The 19,986-nt window shown below is 43.7% G+C and overlaps 1 protein-coding gene across 4 annotated transcripts; it reads right to left on the bottom strand.

Moving 5' to 3' along the window:
• Nucleotides 1-145: 145 nt before the first annotated feature.
• ppfibp1b (PPFIA binding protein 1b) lies at nt 146-19,881 on the bottom strand. 4 transcript variants are annotated; one of them, XM_076014750.1, is made up of 27 exons: nt 19,716-19,881; nt 14,100-14,181; nt 13,180-13,385; nt 12,008-12,097; nt 11,792-11,905; nt 11,472-11,600; nt 10,539-10,631; nt 9,302-9,419; nt 8,893-8,937; nt 7,701-7,762; nt 7,508-7,592; nt 6,860-6,993; nt 6,405-6,508; nt 5,956-6,013; nt 5,613-5,787; nt 5,215-5,247; nt 4,458-4,599; nt 4,217-4,348; nt 3,841-3,991; nt 3,618-3,729; nt 3,438-3,526; nt 2,946-3,068; nt 2,734-2,859; nt 2,459-2,647; nt 1,923-2,087; nt 1,253-1,318; nt 146-1,142 (listed from the first exon to the last, which is right to left on the bottom strand). In XM_076014750.1, the coding sequence occupies exons 2-27, from the start codon at nt 14,161-14,163 to the stop codon at nt 1,059-1,061; spliced, it is 2,889 nt and encodes a 962-aa protein (XP_075870865.1). In that variant the 5' UTR covers nt 14,164-14,181; nt 19,716-19,881; the 3' UTR covers nt 146-1,058. The 4 variants fall into 4 exon arrangements, with proteins under 4 accessions (XP_075870865.1, XP_075870866.1, XP_075870867.1 ...); XM_076014751.1 differs by lacking the exon at nt 5,215-5,247; XM_076014752.1 differs by lacking the exon at nt 8,893-8,937 and having other exon boundaries at nt 19,716-19,880.
• Nucleotides 19,882-19,986: the final 105 nt, after the last annotated feature.

Genomic DNA, 19,986 nt, shown 5'->3' with positions numbered 1-19,986 from the left:
GCCATCCAAGTGAGTTTTAGAATAATCACTGATGAAACACTATATTGGGTGCACATACTTACTGCAAAATGAACACTTCATAATTTGCTTTATATTTATATATTTAAAAAAAAAACATGATGGGCCCATTCAAGGAAGAGTCAAACTGGTTTAAATTACTTTATTGACTTTAGAAACGGATAAATAAAAAACAGTATGTTTCCTGCTATGGTTGAGAATTTTATGACAATATTATTTAAAGGGAAAAACACATTATCTCACAAATCTCAATGTTACACTTTTAAAAATATCCTTTTGTCAGCATTGTTCCATTAAAAAACATTTTTCCAATAAAAAAAAAAAGTTAATAACCAATAAACAGATATCTGATATCGGATACTCAGGTACAGTATCATGCATTGATATTACTTCCGTTTGTAGAGTATGCTTGTATGATATGTACTGATATAACGTCAAACAGTTGAGTGAAAATATGCAAAATGAAAATGAATGAACTTTACATTTAATAAAGAGCAGCTAGTCTTGTAAAAAAAAAAAAAAAAAAGAAAGAGAAAAAAAAAGCAGCTGCTTCTAAATTTTTTGCATTACCTTTCAACATTGGGAGAAATCCACAGTTTGTTCGATCAGAATAAAGTCTATCTCTACTGTTTCTACACTCAGAAACAATTTTTAACAACATACATTATAATCATCAACACATTGACTTATTATCGGGAGCTCTTTTTCCTGACCAACACTTGATGCCAAAGATGCCAGTACACAACCGAGTACAACCTATCTCCAGAAACCAGCTGGCAGTAGTGTTGCCCTGAACCCTGAACATGAAGTGGAGGCAATAAAATCGAGTTGTAATAGCCTGTGGGGGGTGGCTGAACATCACTATTAATGTCTGAAAGTAGAAGGACACTGTAATACTTCTGGTTCATTCTTAAATGTGGCACAAAGCAGACATGTTGAGACTATCTTGGGGTTTATTGAGACAAGTCAACGTGCGAGTATAAAGGGTTGGCACAGAGTTTCATTCACAGCAGGACCAGGTATCGTGGAACTAGGCAGCCTCACGCAGTGGAGTCCTCATCCGTCACACTGGGGTTCGGGGAATTTGAGACCTCTTTGAAGAACTCGTCATCTTTCAGCATGCTCTGTAATGCAGTTCAACGGAGAAAATCACAATGTATTTTTTACAATTGTGGGTAAAAACCCTTGAAAAAACCACACGTGGTAGGTGTGTTTTGGTAGAACTTGTACTGACGGTCAGGTTTTGAATTCCTTCAGAGAAAGCTCCAATCTGCCTCACGGTGCCCTCAGAGTCCTCCATCTGCAAAACAAGACACAACTGCAGAAACTGCTCTCTCTCCAAGAAACTGCTATCATGGAAAACACCCACTAAACATTCCCCATGAAAACACGTCACATGATGACCTCCGCCTGCTCACTCACCCCGTTCCTTCACATGATCCCATTTCAAAGTAACATCTTCCATTGGAAGGGATCATATGACCGAAAACCAACAATGTGTGACCTATAAGAGCAGACACCTCCAGCAAGACCTACATTGTCAATCCACCAATCAGCTTGAGCCTGGACGCAACAGAAAGAACCTCAACCTCTTTAAAGTAAATGTAGTTATTAGACAGGTCTCATTACCTTTGTGAAATATGTCATAAACTATTGTGTTTATAGATGCCATGTGTATCTTTTCATTTTACAGTGCAGTATGGTGCAGAACTGGCATGTACCACTTAGTTTTAAATTCTAAAATGATGTTGGTTGCTAAAATAATGCTTTTCATAAACATTGACAGCCTGACAGCTGAACATTCAGCTTAATGTTCAGTTAGAACTACACAAAAAACATAATTATTTAAAGTGATGAAAACCAAACAAAAATCACCTCATGTAACAACAGCAGTAGAGACTCACCTGTTCCAGCCTGTCAAGGTCGTCCTCATAGATTTGGAGCTCAAAGCCTTTCTGAAAGCTTCTTCCCTTCGGCATCTCAACATCCATTGGACAAACATACTCTTCATTGTCCTCCTGCTTTTTCTTCCTCAGGCTGCCAAAGTTACCAAAGGACAGTTTCCTTGGCTGGAACATGCAGGTGAGGAGAAAGCAGACATGACCATGTGCACAACTACTTGATCATGTAGAAAAAAAATCATAATCACAATTTTTTCTTTTTTGGTCTATATTGAAATCGTGATTAATGGCATGATTTTTGAAGATGCTGCATTTATTGATCTATGAACCTTTGAGAGCAAAAACTGTAACATTATCAGCTATTCTTACATCCTGTTGAGCAACTCTGTCTCCATCTGCTGAACTTCATACTTTGTACTGGATAAACATTTAAGAAATCTCAGATGCAATCAATAGATCATTCAGGTTCAAAACCCACTGAGTGTCAGCAGAGCCTTTGAAAAGAGCTAGCAGCCGCTCCTCTGGAATATCTGCATTACCTTGACCTTGGTGGTTGCAGTGAGCACGATGTAGTCTGGGTTTTCAAGACACTCTTGTTTGCTCTGCTGCGCCTCAGCACCGATGAGCAGGCTGAAATGAGTGGCCAGGTGGCGGCGCAGCAGCGTCTTGTTGGGGGGAATGTTGAGCAGCAAAGCCATCGTCTCCACATTGAACCGCGGCTCCAGAACCTGCAGAGGGAAGACTGGTTTAAGAGTGGACGCATCCAGGAGGGAGTTTCCGTTCCCCATAATGACTGACGGCTCGGCCGTCTCACCATCAGGCCTCCGTGCACGCCGCTGCCTCTCAGGTTGGGCGCGTATTCGGCGAGGTCCACAGACCGCAGCCACTCCATCACCCTGTGGTTGGTCCACTGGGAGATCTCTGCCGGGGAGATGTTGTTCTGTTGGAGCACAGAACAGACAGGGGGTATAAATCACACAAAAGTCCTTCAAATGAAGCAACAGAATTGTTCCGAGCTGGTTGCACCTCATCAGATGGCCGACGACGCAGGCAGTTGGGCTCAAAGTTGTTGAGCCGAAGGACTTGAATGGCTCTCTTGATGCTGAGGTGATGCAGGACGCTTCCCACTTTCAGGGAAAGCAGGTCATCCTGAGGGACAGAGTAGAATTTCAACAATTCAAAAAAATAACCAGAGACTTTCCTAGATGTTGTCATGATGGAATGGTCGGTAGCTCGAATGCATGGGGCCAGTTCAAAGACAATAAAGCTTGGTCAGAGAGTGTGTGGAGCATGACCATCTTTAATTTTGTCTGTATTGGAGAGAGACATCCTGGTGGTCTGTTGAATCTGTAAAATGTGTAGTCAATACATGTAATCTTGTGGTGGGGTAGAAAAAATTAGAAAAAAAGATGGAAATACTCAACAATATATGTACAAAAAAGATCCAAAAAGAAGACAGTCTTTCTGGGATCATTTTAACAAAGCAATCATCAACTCCACTTTATCATCAACACTCACCACTGTCATGTAGTGCAGCATGCGGCCGTCCACTCTGCCCTCATCAAACTGGGTTTTGTACTGAGGGAGGCCAATATCATCCAGCCATCCTTGGAGGACAGGAAGAAAATGAAACTACCGGAAAACTGCGGGACATTTCTTTCACGTTTCACGTCTGGAACCCTCGCGCCCAGCACTCACTCGTCACCCAGTTGTAGTCCAGCTTTCTCTTGTTATCCTCCTCCTCAGAGCCAAGGGCCTGCAGAGCCAGCTGCAGCTTCTTCTTGTGCAGTGGGTGTTTGATGCCCAGCTCCTGCACACAGCCACAACACAGCATGTTTATTGCACGGTTTGCCTGAAGTGTCTCACAATAGAGTCAACAGTTTGTCTGCGACTTCTCCTCCGCTCTCCCGCCTGAGCTCACCCTCTCGAGGTCCTGCTGGGAGGCCTGCAGGAGCGTCTGGCCCGAAGAGATCCACACGCGGGCCATGTTCACGTACAGGCCGAGGCCCTGCTCCTGCAGCCAGTCGCACACCTGGTCCTTCGTCCAACGCGCAAATGGAGCATCAACATCACTGCAGAAAAGAAATAATCAGTTCACGACTTGCCACAACTCTTAAGGTTGGATGAAAATCTGTGCACTGGTGGTAGAAGCAAAAAACAATAATATTAACAACTGTAATAAAACAAATTAAAGAAGTAAAAACGAACTTTCATCACATCATCTCTATTTTACTGTACAGAAGAGCCTAAAAAACACATTCTGTGTGTTATTGTTCAAGCCCAGAGCAGAGACTCACTCGTTGACACTCTGGAGGTCACGTGACCAACCCAGCCTGGGCCCGGCTGTGGCGCGCACTCCACCCCTCTTGAAGTCTCCTTCTGGGAGGTTATCATCCAGGTTAAAGGTGGTCGACTGACTCCTTTTCAATCTGAAATGATGACCAGCACATTTAAAAGATCCACCCACAATTAAAACAAGTGTAAAAAAGTAAATGTAAATTCAAATAACTTGATGCAAAATGACATGTTAACACTCACTTTCCAAATAGTTTCTTTATTCCTTTGCTTTTCTTCTTGCCGTCTGGGGTTGTGGAGAGCGTGTTTGTGCTGTCGCTGTTGGTGGATCTCTGCGGTAATCCAGCCAGGTCCAGATGGTCGGTGCCCTGTCTCTCAGTCTCAGCTGGAGAAGAAAAACATCCCACAGAAAGTTGTCAACGAGAGAAGGGTAGCACACATGCACTACAGCTGGACACGAGCAGAAACTGGAGAGAAGGTCAGACATGACAGCTCCTAATCAAAGTGGGAGGTCATGGCTGTGAACGAGAGAAGCAGTCACTCCTCTCACTAGCATGCTCGAGACGCCTCTGGAGTCTGCTGCTGGGAACTGGAATAAAATTCTATTGGATAAACTCAAGTTCATTAGTTGCTGTCTTAGATGCTTTAGTGGCATATCGCCAAGATCCGTGTTAGGTGCTGATTTTGGATCTTGTTCTGAGAGAGCGTGCTGGAAACAGAAGACTGAAAACAAATCATGCGGTTGCACAAAAAGAGGTATTAGAGGTAAACAACAAACTACATGTTGGCGAGAGTGAGTGATGGTGGGTAGCGAGGAGGGTCCAGCGGATTTAGCACTGCAGCTACACAGAAATGACATGACGAAGGTGTCAGCTGGACAAAAGTGCTAAAAGTGGAAAAGATTCAGTGCAGTGGTACTGCAATAGAGAAGATATTCAGTAGTTCCCTTCAGTTTATTGTGTCAGGGAACTCTGAAATACCTACAAAACCTATACTGTACCTAGCATAGGCGCACTGGCACTCCGGCTGCGGTCTTCATGTGCAACAACACAATCACAGGGAGCCAACAGAAACAAAAAAACAAGACAAAGGGCAGAAATGGTGATTGAAATGACAACAGGTCTGAGATCATGGAACACACAGTGAGCGGAGGGCCCAACGTCAGAGAGGGACGTCCATAATTAAACAGGAACCATTCTGAAGCAGCAAATTATGGCCTCGGCCTATATTCTTTGGGTGTGTCTTGAGAAAGTAAAACGTGGTGAATGGTAGAAAAACATTCCACAAATATCATGCTCCTCAGTGAACGCCAGCCTTTTCCGCTGCTAGTTTCAAGTCCCTTTAGTGTGGAACACAGGCCTGGTGAAGCAGAAACACTCCCGCGTAGTTTGCTCTTACCGAGGTTGGGGCTACTTGTTGTCTTTTTGCCGCCGCGGATCTTGAAAAAGCCCTTTCCAAATGACGAGCGAGCCTTCCTGGAGCCAAAGCTGTCCTCCTCCATGTTGGCAGGTAAGGTGGCAGATGGCCCAATGGGTGGCTTTTCACCAGCTTTACCGATATCTTCACTTGTATTCTGAAAGAGAGGAATATATAAATGCCCGTGCTGTGTTTATTCTTTACGTTACTAAAATGTTATGAAAAGCTGGAAAGCCGCTGTGTATATTTCAAGTCTTTGATGCAATTTTTAATGAGGAGGCAAAGTGGAGAAAGAATGAAAATAAATCACTTCCTTCACTTTTACCTTTTCATTATTACACCTTTCCAGCTGGTCCTGTCTGTCATTCTCCAAAGAATCTGGCCTGTTTGAATGAGGGGAGAAAAAACACGCAGTTTATGATGTGGAGATTTCGGCTTGCATAGGAGTGTGAAAAATAAAAGGACAGTGAAGAGCTAATTTAGCACAGTGTATGAGAATGTAATTCAAACTGACCAGGTAAAAATAAAAACACGTATTGTTAAGTAATATAAATATTGCAAGCACTTGGCAACAATCATCAGCCTGATAGGTTCTAAACCTAAAGTGCATTTGGTATAAAGCACATTAGTAAAATGTGCAACTGTATCAGGAAATGTCATTCTGCTAAATAATGGGAACAGGTGCCAAAGAAGTAAAACATGCATATTCAGGTTAAAGTTCATACATGGGTCTGACCCAATCAGTGCAGTTGGGATGAGAACTCTTTCTATTACCTCTCCGAGTCGGTCTGTGCCGTCTCGGGCACTTGCTCTGGGTCAGAGGGGCTGGGTGCGGGGGAGGGGGAGGGCTCTTCACTCAGTCCGTTGAGAACTTCCAACTGAGGACACGAGGCGAGACAACGGAGGGAGAGGACACTCTGAAACCTTACCGATCAAACTGGGGTATTTCCCCGCAGACATGACAACACAGCAATCTAATTTTGCACACAGACGCGGAGAACTGACAGCCGATGTTATTCCACTAATTAGATGTCAAACCCTTCAACACTTTTTTTTTTAAAGTGTGAGATCTGTGTGAGCGCTTTGTGCTCTAAAGAGGCTCTGTAGAGCTTCTGTTGTAAGGCAAGAACCCCAAAAAGTCTAATGACTGTTTCCATTTTTACAACATTACGACCTTAGTGTTTGTGTTTGTGTGTGGATTAGACCACATGATGTTTAAATGCACAAACCTCATCTGGGCTCTTTCTGCTCAGCTGTTCTGCGTTTGTCATTTCATGATTCTCTGACTCCACAGATGCAAAGTTGACTGACGACAATGTGATCAAACCGTCACTTTCAACATGATCGTTTTCTTTGGTTTTCTCTGTGGTGGGGAAAAAAACATGGCACAACTTCTAAAGACACATTGGCACTTGCACAACAAATGTTACTGACAAACGCAAATTAAAAAAAAAAAAATCTGACTACTTTTTCACTCGCCTCCTGACAGCGCAGAACAAGTGAAGTTTTTTTTTTTTTTTTAAGGCTACACAAACAGGCTTGGAGAGACAGCCAGGATTAAGTCAAGAGATTTAAGGAGTGTTGGTTCCACTGACTCAGGTTTCAAATGGAGGAATTTTTCTCTTTGAACGGCAACTAAAACGAGGTTTAAAAGAAGCAGAGATTTCAAGTCGTTTTCTGTAAATCTAGTCTCATATCCATCAGACATCAAGCAAAGAGAAGACTGGAGGAAAAAAAACAGTGATGCACTTTGAATAAATCACTGCCCGTAACGTCGGATACACACATCAGCTAATCAGTAAATCATGTAAACTCCCCCGTGTTCTCTTTGCAGCACTCTATAAGGTAAATCTACCCCAAGAGTAGCATCAGCTAACCTTTCTTCCCTTGCACCGACATCACCATGTCTTGAACTTTCTTGTAGCGAAGCAGCGACTGCTTCAGTTCGTCTATCTTCCGATCCTGCAAAGCACAGTGTAATAACAATATAAGGACTGATGAGGTTAGCTTCTCAGGCCATGAGTGAAATCCCTCGGTACGACATCATCGCATTGTCATTTTCAGTTGTACCTTTTCTTCATTGGCTGCCATCAACGATTCAACCGCCTTTTTCATTCGTTGCACTTCCACATCTAGCGAGGAAAGAAAAATGAGCAAAACCGAACAGCAGTGCTGACAACAAGCCTTAGTTTATCACACAAGGTGCAAAGAGAGGAACTTATACATTCAGACTGCCAGTTAAAATGTATTTCACTAAACGTCTTCTGAATAGAGAAATCAAATTGGTGGCGTGAGCAGGTGTTTAGCATGCCTCAAACTGGCACTGACACACAACAGAAAACTTTTCTACACGAGTGAAAACTGACGTGGAAAGAGGGAGAAGTATGGATGAAACATTCACAGCAAATAGTGTCACACAACACTGAGAATTACAGCCTCACAATTCACCGAGGGCCTGTTCCATAAAGCAAACTCATTACTAAAAAAAAAAAAAAACAGGTTCATGTATGTAAACAGTGACCACAAAATAAAAGTTATAAAATCAATATTTCTACTGACTCTGATAGAACAGCTGAAGTGAAAGACAAAAACCAGAGCAGATGATGCACTGGAGCCTGCAAAACTGCTGGCGGGTTGACCTCAGTGTACGAGGTGAGACTAAAACCATCTCTGCTAAAGAGACGCACGCTCCTGACCACATGATGCAGTTGCTGAAGCTGCTTCGAATGCAGCAGCAGTTCCTCCTGAGTCTGTACGCCTGCTGCTTGTTATAAGTCGGGCGCAACGTCGTCTGCATCAGTTTTATGTAACAGGCCCTGGGACACATCAGTGGGAGCAGTGGGAGGTTTAAGAGAGGGACAGACGGACGGACACAGGGAGACATTATTGTTGGGGGACATCAGGCAGGAGAGTGAATGAGCAGCCTGAATGGTTAGAACAAACAACATTATTCATTCCTCATTCCTGGTGAACAAAGCACACATTCCTTGCTGATGTTCCAGGCTGAGCCATTCAAAAACACACAGAATAGTGTGGACCTCTTTTTCGTATTTATGTTTTCAGCTCTATGGTGTTTCTTTGAAGTTGGGTTGAACAGTTTAGCAGACTGGTGACGTGGAGCTGTGCGGTCGAGTATTAGCGCTCCGTTACAATGGACCAGCAGAGTTCAGATGGCTCATGCTCGTTCATGCAAACAAAGGGTTGAGATGGGTGCAGCGGCAGAGTGCAAATGACAAAAATAAAGGATAACAACACCCCTTACGTTTTTCTTTCAGCCTCTTTCTAAGAGTTTCATCTTGGAGAGAAACTAAACGGGACAAAGGTTATAAAACAGAAACGTATTGAAACATTTTCTGCCTTGTAGCATGAAACCTCCTGCAGTTGATGCTACTACTGGTTAACAGCAGCACAATCGTCACGCATGCTCATCCTCACATTAGGAATGTTAAACTCACAATAACCCCCCCACACACACACACTGACACACATAATATCTGTAATATGTACATGTAGTATTTTTTATGATTGATTATCAGTTCTGTCATTGTCTGTTTGTGCAGTTGCTGCATTGACATTTTGTGTTCAAAGTTCACTGGAAAGTGAATGTTTTAAACAACAAAATAAAAGTCTGAAGTCTGGATCAGATTTGCCATGGTTTCGCGACTTCCCACCTCTCTCTGCTGGATCCGGGCTGCTTGAGGCCACGGCCTTGAAACATGTCTCGTCCTGTATTCTCCTTATCTCGCCGTCTTTGCCCTCCAGCTGCCTCCTCAGCACACCCAGCTCCTCCTGCCCCACACAGGACAAAAGAAAGGTTTAGTGTGTTTCACCCCCGACCCGACGACCAACCCCCATCTCCTCACTACAAACAAACCACAAGACGAGGTTTAAGATGTTGACGTGGCACGCAGGACACACCTGCACTGAACATGTGTGAGGTGGGAGGCGAGCGCTGATGTCGGGGGTGGCTTCAAAATGATCACAAAGGCTGCGTACAAATACAGGTTTCAGTGAGCGGAGTGGGAATCAGGCTCGGGTAAAAATAAATAATTGGAAAATGAAGGAAAATTAGAAGAAAGAAAATCGGTGGAACACAGGTGCAGAGATAAAAAAGGAAAACAGCACTTGACAAAAAAAAAAAACCCTAACATTAAAGCATAGCTGTGGTTTGAACCTGGTGCACACTGCACTTTAATGTTGCTGAAGTAGACAGTTCAGCAAATTCTGTTATTTTCCTGCTCTACAAGTGCCACCGTTGCGCCTTGACTTAAAAAAAAGAAAAAGAAAATCATAATAGCTTCTTACTACGCTACAGCTTGCAATTTTTTTCACTCAAAAACACAGAGGATAAAAGCCATAGGGAGAGGTCAAAAACCATAATCATACAGCAGGCAGAACGGTCATCCTGAGAAAAGCCCAACCTTCATGGTCTGGAGTTTGTGCTCCTTCCGCTGTTTCTCATACTGCATCTGGCCCATTTTGATTTTCAGGCTAGAGAGCTTGGCCATTAGCGACTAGCAGCCGAGACATGAAGCAAGAAATAGAGACAATAGGGTCGGAAAGACTGAAAGATAAGGAAGGTCAAGAAGGCAGAGGAACGGAACATCACGGCGAACGCCAAGGCGTTGACATGAGCACCGAGTACACCAGCGCTACAGCTGCAGACACTCTGTTCCCCTGCAGACGGATCATCTGGAAGCTGAAGTCTCATTAGGCTACATAGTGCCAGATAGTGATCAATGAATACAGAAGGACCTGTGAAAGGTTTAGCAAACCATTCAACCAACAACAAAGCAAAGGCCATTTGGCTGTAGATACAAAACACAGCTGTGGAAGATAAAAAAAAATTGACGGGTGAAAGACTTCCCATCAGGATCACGAGCGTTAAAACCTTTCCTGTGAACTCACCTTGGTACATTTAAGCTTCTTCTCATATTGCAGCTTCTCATTTTCCAGCTCTGTCACTCTGTACCGTAGTTCGTTCATTTCAAGAATTAGGTCCTAAAAAAAAAAAAGAAAGACACAGCAGAGATGCAGAAAGTTGTGAAAAAAAAAAGTTATTTCATCGTGGAAACACTTTATTTCTAATAACTCTGAACCTTTGCAGCTTGTCCACTGTCTCGCTCTGTATATTTATATTATATCTCTATAGAGTGAATTTCTTGGCAAAGAGACGCTACAGCAACCCAGCATGAGAGGAAGCCGCCGAGACAAGGGGAGTGATTTGCGTGCAGCCAGGCGGAACACGGACATCAGCTTTTTTGTTCCAGTGGTGTGGAAGAGATCCTCACTGCTCCAGTAACAACATGACGTGTTTGAAAGCTTTCCAAGTATTCAGTCTTGTTGATGCATAAGCTCAAACCTTCCCACTCTGTAGCAGACACAAGCTGGAGGTCTCAGAGTCTCGTAAGCCTCGAACAAGAGGCAGAGGAGTCTATTGCGACACAGTTTTTCTGCCGTGCAATGATGAGTTTCAAAAATAATCTTTCGACTGGTTGACTGAAGCTCACAAGTTCCCACAAGAGAGTGCTTGGCACGACATTTAAGTGATGTGGATCAAAGTCAAGGCCAGTCGGGGGCGTCGTGTCAGGAGTTCGGCTCTCACTATTAAATTCCAATTAATCCTTTAAAACTTTCATTGTTAAGTTGAAAACGATATGGAGATGTTTTAAAAATCTTTTTTGTTGCAGTACACAGCAACAGCAAAGACAGTCTCTGGCCTCTTGATGGCTTCCTCTCCTCACAACACACAGCTGCACTGACACTGATAACACAATAACGATGGCCAGCCTGTATGCAAACAGGTGCCAGACGACACTGATGTGTTTGTGTGTCAGTCACCTCACTGTCCCTAAATCTGTCAAAGTCCATTCTGTCCTTGTCCAAGGCGTTCAGCTTCAACTTGAGATTGGACACCTCAGATATCAGCTCAAGCTTCTGTGTCTCCAGCGACGCTCTGCAGAGAAGTTCCTGCAGGCCAAAAAAAAAAATTAAAAATAAAATTAAAAAGTGAAATGCTAATAAAGCATGTTTAAAAAAAAAAAAGGTTTTTTTTTCGTATCTTGTGAGGTCATTAAGCTGCTACATCTTATGTGCTGATATACCAAAAGGGTTCTTATGGGAGGAGAAGATTCCACCTCCACCTGCCAGGACAAACACACCTGCTGCAGCATCTCCTCCGTGGCGTTGAGTTTCTCCCTGTGATCGTCCAAACACAAGTCCAGGTCCCGAATCTTCTCCCCCTGAGCCTCCACCTGGTCGGTCAACACACTCACCTGCAAAAAGGACAAAGTCCACTGCCTTTTAATCTCTGTGCAATAAAATATTTGCTTTTCTGATGACCTAGTAATGGTGTGACAGCATCGCCGAGTGGGCACCTGGAGAACCAGCGACTCTTTGTCACTCTCAATCCTGGAAAGTCTTTCTTGATAGTGGTCACCGCCACCCAGAGAGATGTGGCCATTGGACTGTGAAAAGGAAAAAAATAGAATATTGAACATTTTCAAGGGCTTGAGAAAAAATATTGGGACTTTAAAAAAATGAATATCAAAAAGTTTCGAGCGTGAAATTTCTCATATTCAAGAGAAACAAACACACCAACATTTTGGCAGGAATAGAAATAAACTATCTAGTGTGAGGCAAAAGAATGCAAAGGTTAATTTGGTAACTAAAAAAACAAAATAATAGACGTTCAGACCAGAGCATTGCAATAATCTGATGACAAACGCAGCTTTCTTTGAAAGGCTTCAGCACTTGAGGATGATCTCAGATGAAGTGCTGAACATCAGAGTGTCTGGCTGAAGTCCCTGATCCTGCACAAACAGAACCTTACATGGATCGAGTAGAAGGTTCACTTTCGGGCTCTTCTGGTAAACAAAATGAGTTAGAGCATGACACAAAAGCTCTGGCATCTATCTGGCCAGCAGCCCATCGCTCTCCTAAACTCCAGTCTAATTCCCAAGGAGTCAGCACACAGACTGACAACGGCGGCATTTCATCTCGGAAACTCAGCAAAATGACAACAGTCTCGTATTCACTGGAGAAAGAAGGCAGCTGCCAACACACATGATTGTTTGCTTGCACATGGTTTGCATGTGAGGTCTGAATGCAAGGCGCAAAGTGAACACCATCAGCAGCAAACAAGCTGCACTCTGCTCCACCAACAGACAAAACTTCTCTCAACGCCACATTCTTTGTTTCATTAAGCTATCAAGCTCACTTTAAGCAAACACTTTCGAAAGTGCTTTGATTAAACAGAGTCCCATGAAGAGGGGATCAAGGTTAGAGAGAACAAGTGATCAAAGTCAAAACACTGCAGAACTTTTTGATTTCCTGGATCATTTGGGGCTCATACATTTCAAACCCTAGTTTTAATTTTAGAACAATATATTATAACCTCACTTTAAGGTGAAATAAGAAAATATCTTGCATGCTCTATTTTGTGATGATGCATTGAATCTCAATGGGGGATTTAACCAAAAAAAAAAAAAAAAACAGAAACATGGCATCAACAGAAGACAGGTGTGCTTTGTGCAGGTCAGGGTCCTACCAGGGGGCCGTGGAGCCACTCCACCAGGCCGTCGGCTGTGGAATCAGGGATCTGACAGCGTAGACTGTCCCGTTCCTCCGTGTCCATCATCTCCAGAACGCCCCTCAGGTCTTCCAAAAGATGGAGAGCTCTCAAGTTGCCCATGAAAGGAGAGGTGGGCGACTGGCAGTCAAACACGCCATTGGAATAGTCCAGAGCCTTGGAGCCTGAGGAGCATCACAGGAGGGTTGGACAATACATTGTACTGCACACCAGACTATCAGGAAACTCCAGACTTTGTGATCAGTGAAGTCAGGGTTTTTCTTCAAGACTCTAACTTGAAGCCCCTTGGTAGCCCCACTGATCACAAAGAGACAGACACAATCTAAAACACATTATACTGAGACAGGCTGCAGCAGCGACCAGGACCTTCCAGGGATTCAAATCTTCCACTTTTGAAAAATGGTAGCAAAACTATACGAGGCGACGAGGAGATTATCCCTTTTGAGCAATGCAAGTTGGGATTTATGTCATTTTAAGTACATTGCAACGATGACAGTGAAAATGAGTAAAATCCACACACAACCTTAATGAGCAAAGAGAAAAGCGACAGACTCTCAGGTCAGCGCTGAGCTCCAGGCAACATCAGACATTTGTCTAAATGTCAGTTGTGCAGCAAAACACAACAAGACACCAGGCACAACTCTGACTCAGCCAGTAGGAGTAATCATTGATTCCACATCCTCCTTACTTCATGCTTGGAAGGCCATCACGATTGCTCAAGTAGTCAGAGTCATGTTGAAATATTTCAGTGTTTGAATAAACGTACCAAAAACAAATTGACCGTCAGTTTAGGGGCGATAATGACGATAATATTCCTTCCCTTGCAGATCCTTCCTCACATTCCTGTCAGATATAAGAGTAGATTAGATTAGACTGACCTGCTATGATGCCGTCCATTTGCTCCAAGGCAGCTGCCAACATGTCACTGGCATCAGACATCATCTTGAGTCACTGATTAACCTGTGGAGAGGAACAAAACACATTGATATTGACTCTTGTTGAGTGGTTGAGACAACACTTTGTGCACACGTTGGATGAAAAGCATTTTGAATGGAAATGAAAATTAATACATTTCAGGAAACAGGCTTATATGTCTATATTATATGTTAAAAAAAAAAAAATCACAGCAGCAAAAAATGATTATCGCAACTTGTCTGTGTCCCTTTGTTATTCATGTGTATTCAAATTGAATTGGCTGAGTGACACAACAGAATCAAACAGCTGCTTGATAATTCAGAGACTAAATTAAAACAAAGATTTACAAAACTGATTTTTGGATCCCAATCAAACCATTAAGCTTCAATACTGGCACAATGGGTGCAGCCAACCAGACACTGGACTGCCTGTTTCCTGCACACACACACACACACACTTTAACGCCACAGTCTTCTGCCTGAGTCACACAACACACACTATGTCTGGAAGGTGTGCAAGTGCACGACGCATGCTTGCACATGCATTCGCATGCACTCGTCTGTATGCAAGCACCGCTTCCTTTTTAACCGGCAGCACATCGGGGAGTGTCCTGCACGCAAGCATTTTTATAGCTCTATGGAAACCACTGGCAGACCTAACAGTGTTATTTCAGCATTGCTGTGGCCACACATCTCATTTGGTTTAAAATAGGACTGTCCTTAAAACACGAGAGTCATGAAACCTGAGAGTGAGCCATCAGTCAGCACCTCAGTTGACTGATGAGGGATGATGATGAGGGATTCCCAACAACACAATTATTAATACACCTTGTGACGAGCGGAGTGACACCGTGACCAATGTAAAAGAAAAGAGCACTGAGAAAGTTGCTCATGGATTCCACTGAGAAACAAGTTCCCGTTTGTCTGCTGGATTTTGCAAACGCGTTGTTTTTGTTTTGAAAACCGAGGCATCTGTGCGGAATAACTATGGATGTGTTTTTAAGAGTAGTAGGAGAAAAATATATCATGGGATATGGAGAAAACATGTTGCTTTAATGTCAATTGAAAATGAACCAAAGCAAAGTTACAGCAAAATATCTGTCTTTGCAGCCACACGGTGTTTAGCTCTTTAGGGCAGTTACTCTTAAAACACTGAAGAAATGGACGAAACACAGCTGTTCTATGACTTACTTACTATCAATATCATTTCTTCAAGTTCGGAGGGCCGGATTAAAAAGCTTAATGGGCCGCATATGGCCCCCGGGCCATAGCTAGTTCATGCCTATACAGAGTTTGTTCTGAAAAAGTGAGTTTCTTGCCTCCACCCACAACTTAACAGCAGCCTTGAAATATTCCTGGGACAGATCTCTACTCCTATGTAACCTCCACACGCACAGCTGTTTCACGTTAGTGATTAGTAGATATAAGATGCAAACCTACTGTAATTTACTCGCCACAAACAAAAGAAGTCTAATGAAAGAAACACTGAGTTTGGATGACGCGTGATCCACGACAATGACAAACACTCTGAGGGAACATTAACAGCCACACCACTCGCTGCATCCCTACAACAGACACGCAGTGAGGCGCTGAGTCAGCTTCACCTCTCCAAGCTAAGCAGTAAATAGCGGTGAGGTTTGCACACACGTGGCTTCTAGTAAGCAGGCTTCAAACACACCTGGCCAAGATCAGAAAGCCCCGCCCACTGACCCTCTGAAGCCTGTTCCCAGCGTGTCAATCATCCCTGCTGAACAAGCGTCCCACAGAAGGGATCCCACCAGCAGCAGCAGTTAGTGGGCAGAAAGACCTCGGCACAAAAGTGACCAAATGACGGGGAGGGGGAGGGAGGTGCGTCCTGGGCACAAGTCCTGAGATGCCTCCATGCAGCCAGCATGAGTCATGTGTAAACACAGGAGGGCAGACAGGCAGACAGGCTCACGTTGCACACTGTGTTTTACTAAGAGAGTGGGGGGGGGGGGCATCATCTTACTAAGTAGAAGTTGTAATTGAGGCAATGTGGGTTTTCAAAGGGAAGCTACATGTTCAGCGAGATCTGTCCCAGCAGCTGGTGGCAACCCGGCAACCTCCAGCTGCAGGACAATTTATATTTCTAGCAAGATTTTAAAGGTCCAGCGTGGAAGCCCGATAATTTAAGGTAGTTTGCCTGACACTGCGTTTGGTATTTAGGCCGCTGTCAGGTGGGCTACCTTAGAAAAATGGCGCCACGAGATGGCAGGTAACTAGGAGCAAGACCCTTACTGCTCTCTGTATATCTTTATATGCATGGGAACTGATATAAGAGTAGGAAAACCAAACTACCTGAATTGTACTGTGAGTATACACATAAAAAACACAAATCAAGCCAGATTTTACACACTGAACCTTTTAATAATACATTAATAAAGCAAATACTACTCAAACATAATTCACATTAATTAATAACTAAATAACACTCCTGCGTCCTCCAATTGATGAAATAAAGTTCAACTCATACAAGTGCAAGCAAAAGGAATTCTGCCATTATGGAAGAAATTGAAGGCAATATTAATTAAGACATATTGTGTGCATTCTTATTCAGAACCACTGTATAAAATATCAGTGTTCCCATATTGGCTGTGGGGTATAAATTCCATGAAGGCGCTGCTGCGATCACAGGCGATGTCTCAAAAATCCCAACACGCAGGCATCACTGCCAAACAAAGTCTTCCTCTGTGTCCTTCTATAAGCGGCCATAAGACACACAGAGAAGGTTATTGTCCCAGACTCTGTGTGTGTGCGTGTGTGTGTGTGTGGGGGGGGGGGGGGGTATTTTGACTGTGAGAAACCAGTGGAAATAAGACTGCAACCCTGCAGCAAGCACAGCATTTGCACAACACCTGCCTGCGCTCCCCTTTGAGAGTGAGGGACTAAACCAATTCAGTGACAGAAAAAGCTTTTTCGCCCTTCGGTCAAAAAAGTCATATAACTCACAGAGACATACACAACAGAGGAATGAGCACATGCGAACCAGAGGACAACAACATGGCTTTTCAAATCTCTCATCTTTAATCCCTCGAGGCAGGGAAAGCCATCACGACCCATCGAGCCCAGACAGTAGAGTGCACTGAAATCTTCTTGGATTTAGAGAAAGCGACTATCTTCCCTTAAAAGAGGCATTCCTCGGTGCCAAATCACAACCACGGCCTCGCTCACACAGGAAGCAGAGAATAAAATAGAGGCCACTGGGGCCTTTTAGGATGCAAAGAGGAGGGAGTGTGTTTACAGCAGCAATCCAGTTGGCTTACAAGACGCCTGTGTTGTGAAGAGCAGCAGCGGTGAGAAGAAAACATCCTGAGGAGAAAGTCATTTACAGTCAGGCAATAGATCATACAGCTGTTATTTAAAGCCCCATCTGTGCCAAATTCTGAGGAATTAAAAAAAAAAAAAAAAGATTTTTAGCGTAATCACTTCTAGCAATATTTCCACTTGAAAAACCCTAAGTCTGAAAGGCAAACCTCATTGAAACCATGAACCTCTATTCAGGATCCTTAAAAACGACTTGACTCGTTATCCACGTGCTGCATGCCATGCACGAGAGACTTAAAATAGTAAGCTATTCAGCAAATTGTCTGCTGTAACTTAATGCTACGACCGACAGGGTAAATCTTATTGTCTAAATTTGGGTTTGGGAGGAAATTAAGTGTTGTGGTAAGAGGTGGGCAGCATGGCTGCGAGCATTCGGGGCGTTCAGGAACAGACTGCGGGGCGCTGTTCCAGAATAACCTGCAGCTATTTCCAACTGAGCCAACACGCAGAATACATCATCACTAATTTTACCTCGTCGCATTACAAGACCTGAGGGCAAACGTGTGCGTACAGCGCTGACAGAGATTTTATTTATTTTTTTAATCTTTCAAGTAAAATTAAATGAAAATTCCAACAGCTCAAGGTTGGCGTACAGATAGCAGATGAAGAGAAAATTGATCTGACCAGAAATAGAAATGGAACTTTTGAACCAAGTTACTTTCCACGTGATGAAATCTTTTTTTTTTTCTTCCCCCGTCGGCCTGTGTACCTCACACACAGCGAGACATTTATGTTGGGCAGTAACTCACATTCTTTTCACATTACTCACAGCTGCACTGAGCGTGGCTGAGCCAATTTAGAGACGATAACTTGTCAAGAGCTTCATGCGAATAGTGGGATAACGCTGAGTAGTACACAAGTGGCGCAGGGGGGCTACAAGTCCCAACAGCTGAAATCTACACACAAATGGTGTGTACGCACAGACTCAGCATCACAGCTGCATTCTTCAGGCATTCTTTCCCGCAGTACGGGCGACGGGGGCTGTGAAAAAAACATGCAGCCGCGGGGAACGTTTTAACCAGGGAAACAGTCATTAACATTTTTGAGTAAAAACTAAAACTAGCTAAATACTAAACTAAAAATGCTTCATAACGTCTCATACAATGCTGGGTGGTTAGAGCAGAGGGTCGTTAGTAATAAACAGCTCTAGTTTTCCATCCCAGAATCCAGCAGTAGCAGCAGCTTTGCATCTTCAATGATAATAATAATAATAATAAGAGTAAAACACTCAACAGAAAGCAGCATATATAGCACTCTGTTTACAGCCTCAAGCAAAAATCTTCTTTTAAAGCAGATGCTGCGTTGGCAAGTTGACATGTTTGAGCACACGCTTTCATTAAAGTGGAGCGAGAAAAGAAGCAAAAGGTGGAATTTTCCTACGTTTGTGACTTCACTGACTTGCCCGAGACACAAATCGTTGGAAGAAAATATTAGTGCTGTGAAGTTTGCGCAACAGGGGGTGAATACGGTAGAAAACGTAGGCGTTTTTGATGACTGGTGGGGTTTTTTTTTGTTTTTGTTTTTTCAGTAAGCATGTTAGCTGGACTAACGTTCTAACAGGTCAAATGGATGACCCTTAAATCTGATCAGGTTTTACTGTCTGAAAGGCTCACCTCCACAAAACTTGGCTTGGCTTTATTACAACGAATCGTGGCTGTCGTCATCACACTGGTCCACCTCACAGTGTCTCCACAGCAGACCAAGGAGTGGGAAGCAGACGTGGAAAGAGGTGGCCTCGGGGAAACACTTTAACCACATTGTCTGGCACACACACTGTGAACTCAAGCGGGCTTCTGTCGTGATGTCAAGTCTGACTTTTCTCACGCCACGTCAAGAACAAACGGCACGACACATGAAGGTCGCACCGCGGTGAAAGTTGGTGTACAGTCAGTCGTACAGTAGTTGGCGCAAACAGCGGTTAAATGCCGTAAAAAGAAAAAGAAAAAAAAAAAAGAACACTTGCTATCAGTCAGCGGCTTTTTCTCCTTTTCTCTCCCCCCCTCCGCAATGACGTGCAACAAGTTGAACACGTCGGATACTACCGTCGGGAGGCATCCCATAATAGTTTCGAGGACTATTCAAACAATTTGACTGCGTTCGCGAGGAGGCGCGAAGCTTTAACATTGTCTACGTTTACAGACCCGAGCAGCAGCAGCAGCAGCAGCATCGGCGAAACCTGAACAACTAAGCCTCGGCAGTTAAATCACTACCGAGGCTTTTCACGGATTCACTCACCTTAACTTTGCTTATGACAAATGGCCGTTATATCGCTGCCCTCGATTATTCCCAAAACTCGATGGAAAGTGCGCTCGGAACTTCTCTGTGCCGACCGCCACTGTTTGTCCCGTCCGTCCACATTGCTACGCCATGATGTCGAAATGACAAAATTGTTGGAAAAGTTGGGACGTCATGGCTGGAAAATCCCGCCCTGCCGCAGTCTGGATTGGTTCGAGGTGGGAGTCCTGGTGCGTTCACTGTCGAGCGTCAACAGCGGAAACCGGTGCTG

Source organism: Nelusetta ayraudi, unplaced genomic scaffold (genome assembly GCF_046127955.1).
Source record: "Nelusetta ayraudi isolate G7.1 ecotype Tasmania unplaced genomic scaffold, CSIRO-AGI_Nayr_v1 ptg000173l, whole genome shotgun sequence".
In the NCBI taxonomy this organism is placed as follows: Eukaryota; Metazoa; Chordata; class Actinopteri; order Tetraodontiformes; family Monacanthidae; genus Nelusetta; species Nelusetta ayraudi.
This window is presented reverse-complemented; position numbering and strand designations above follow the sequence as displayed.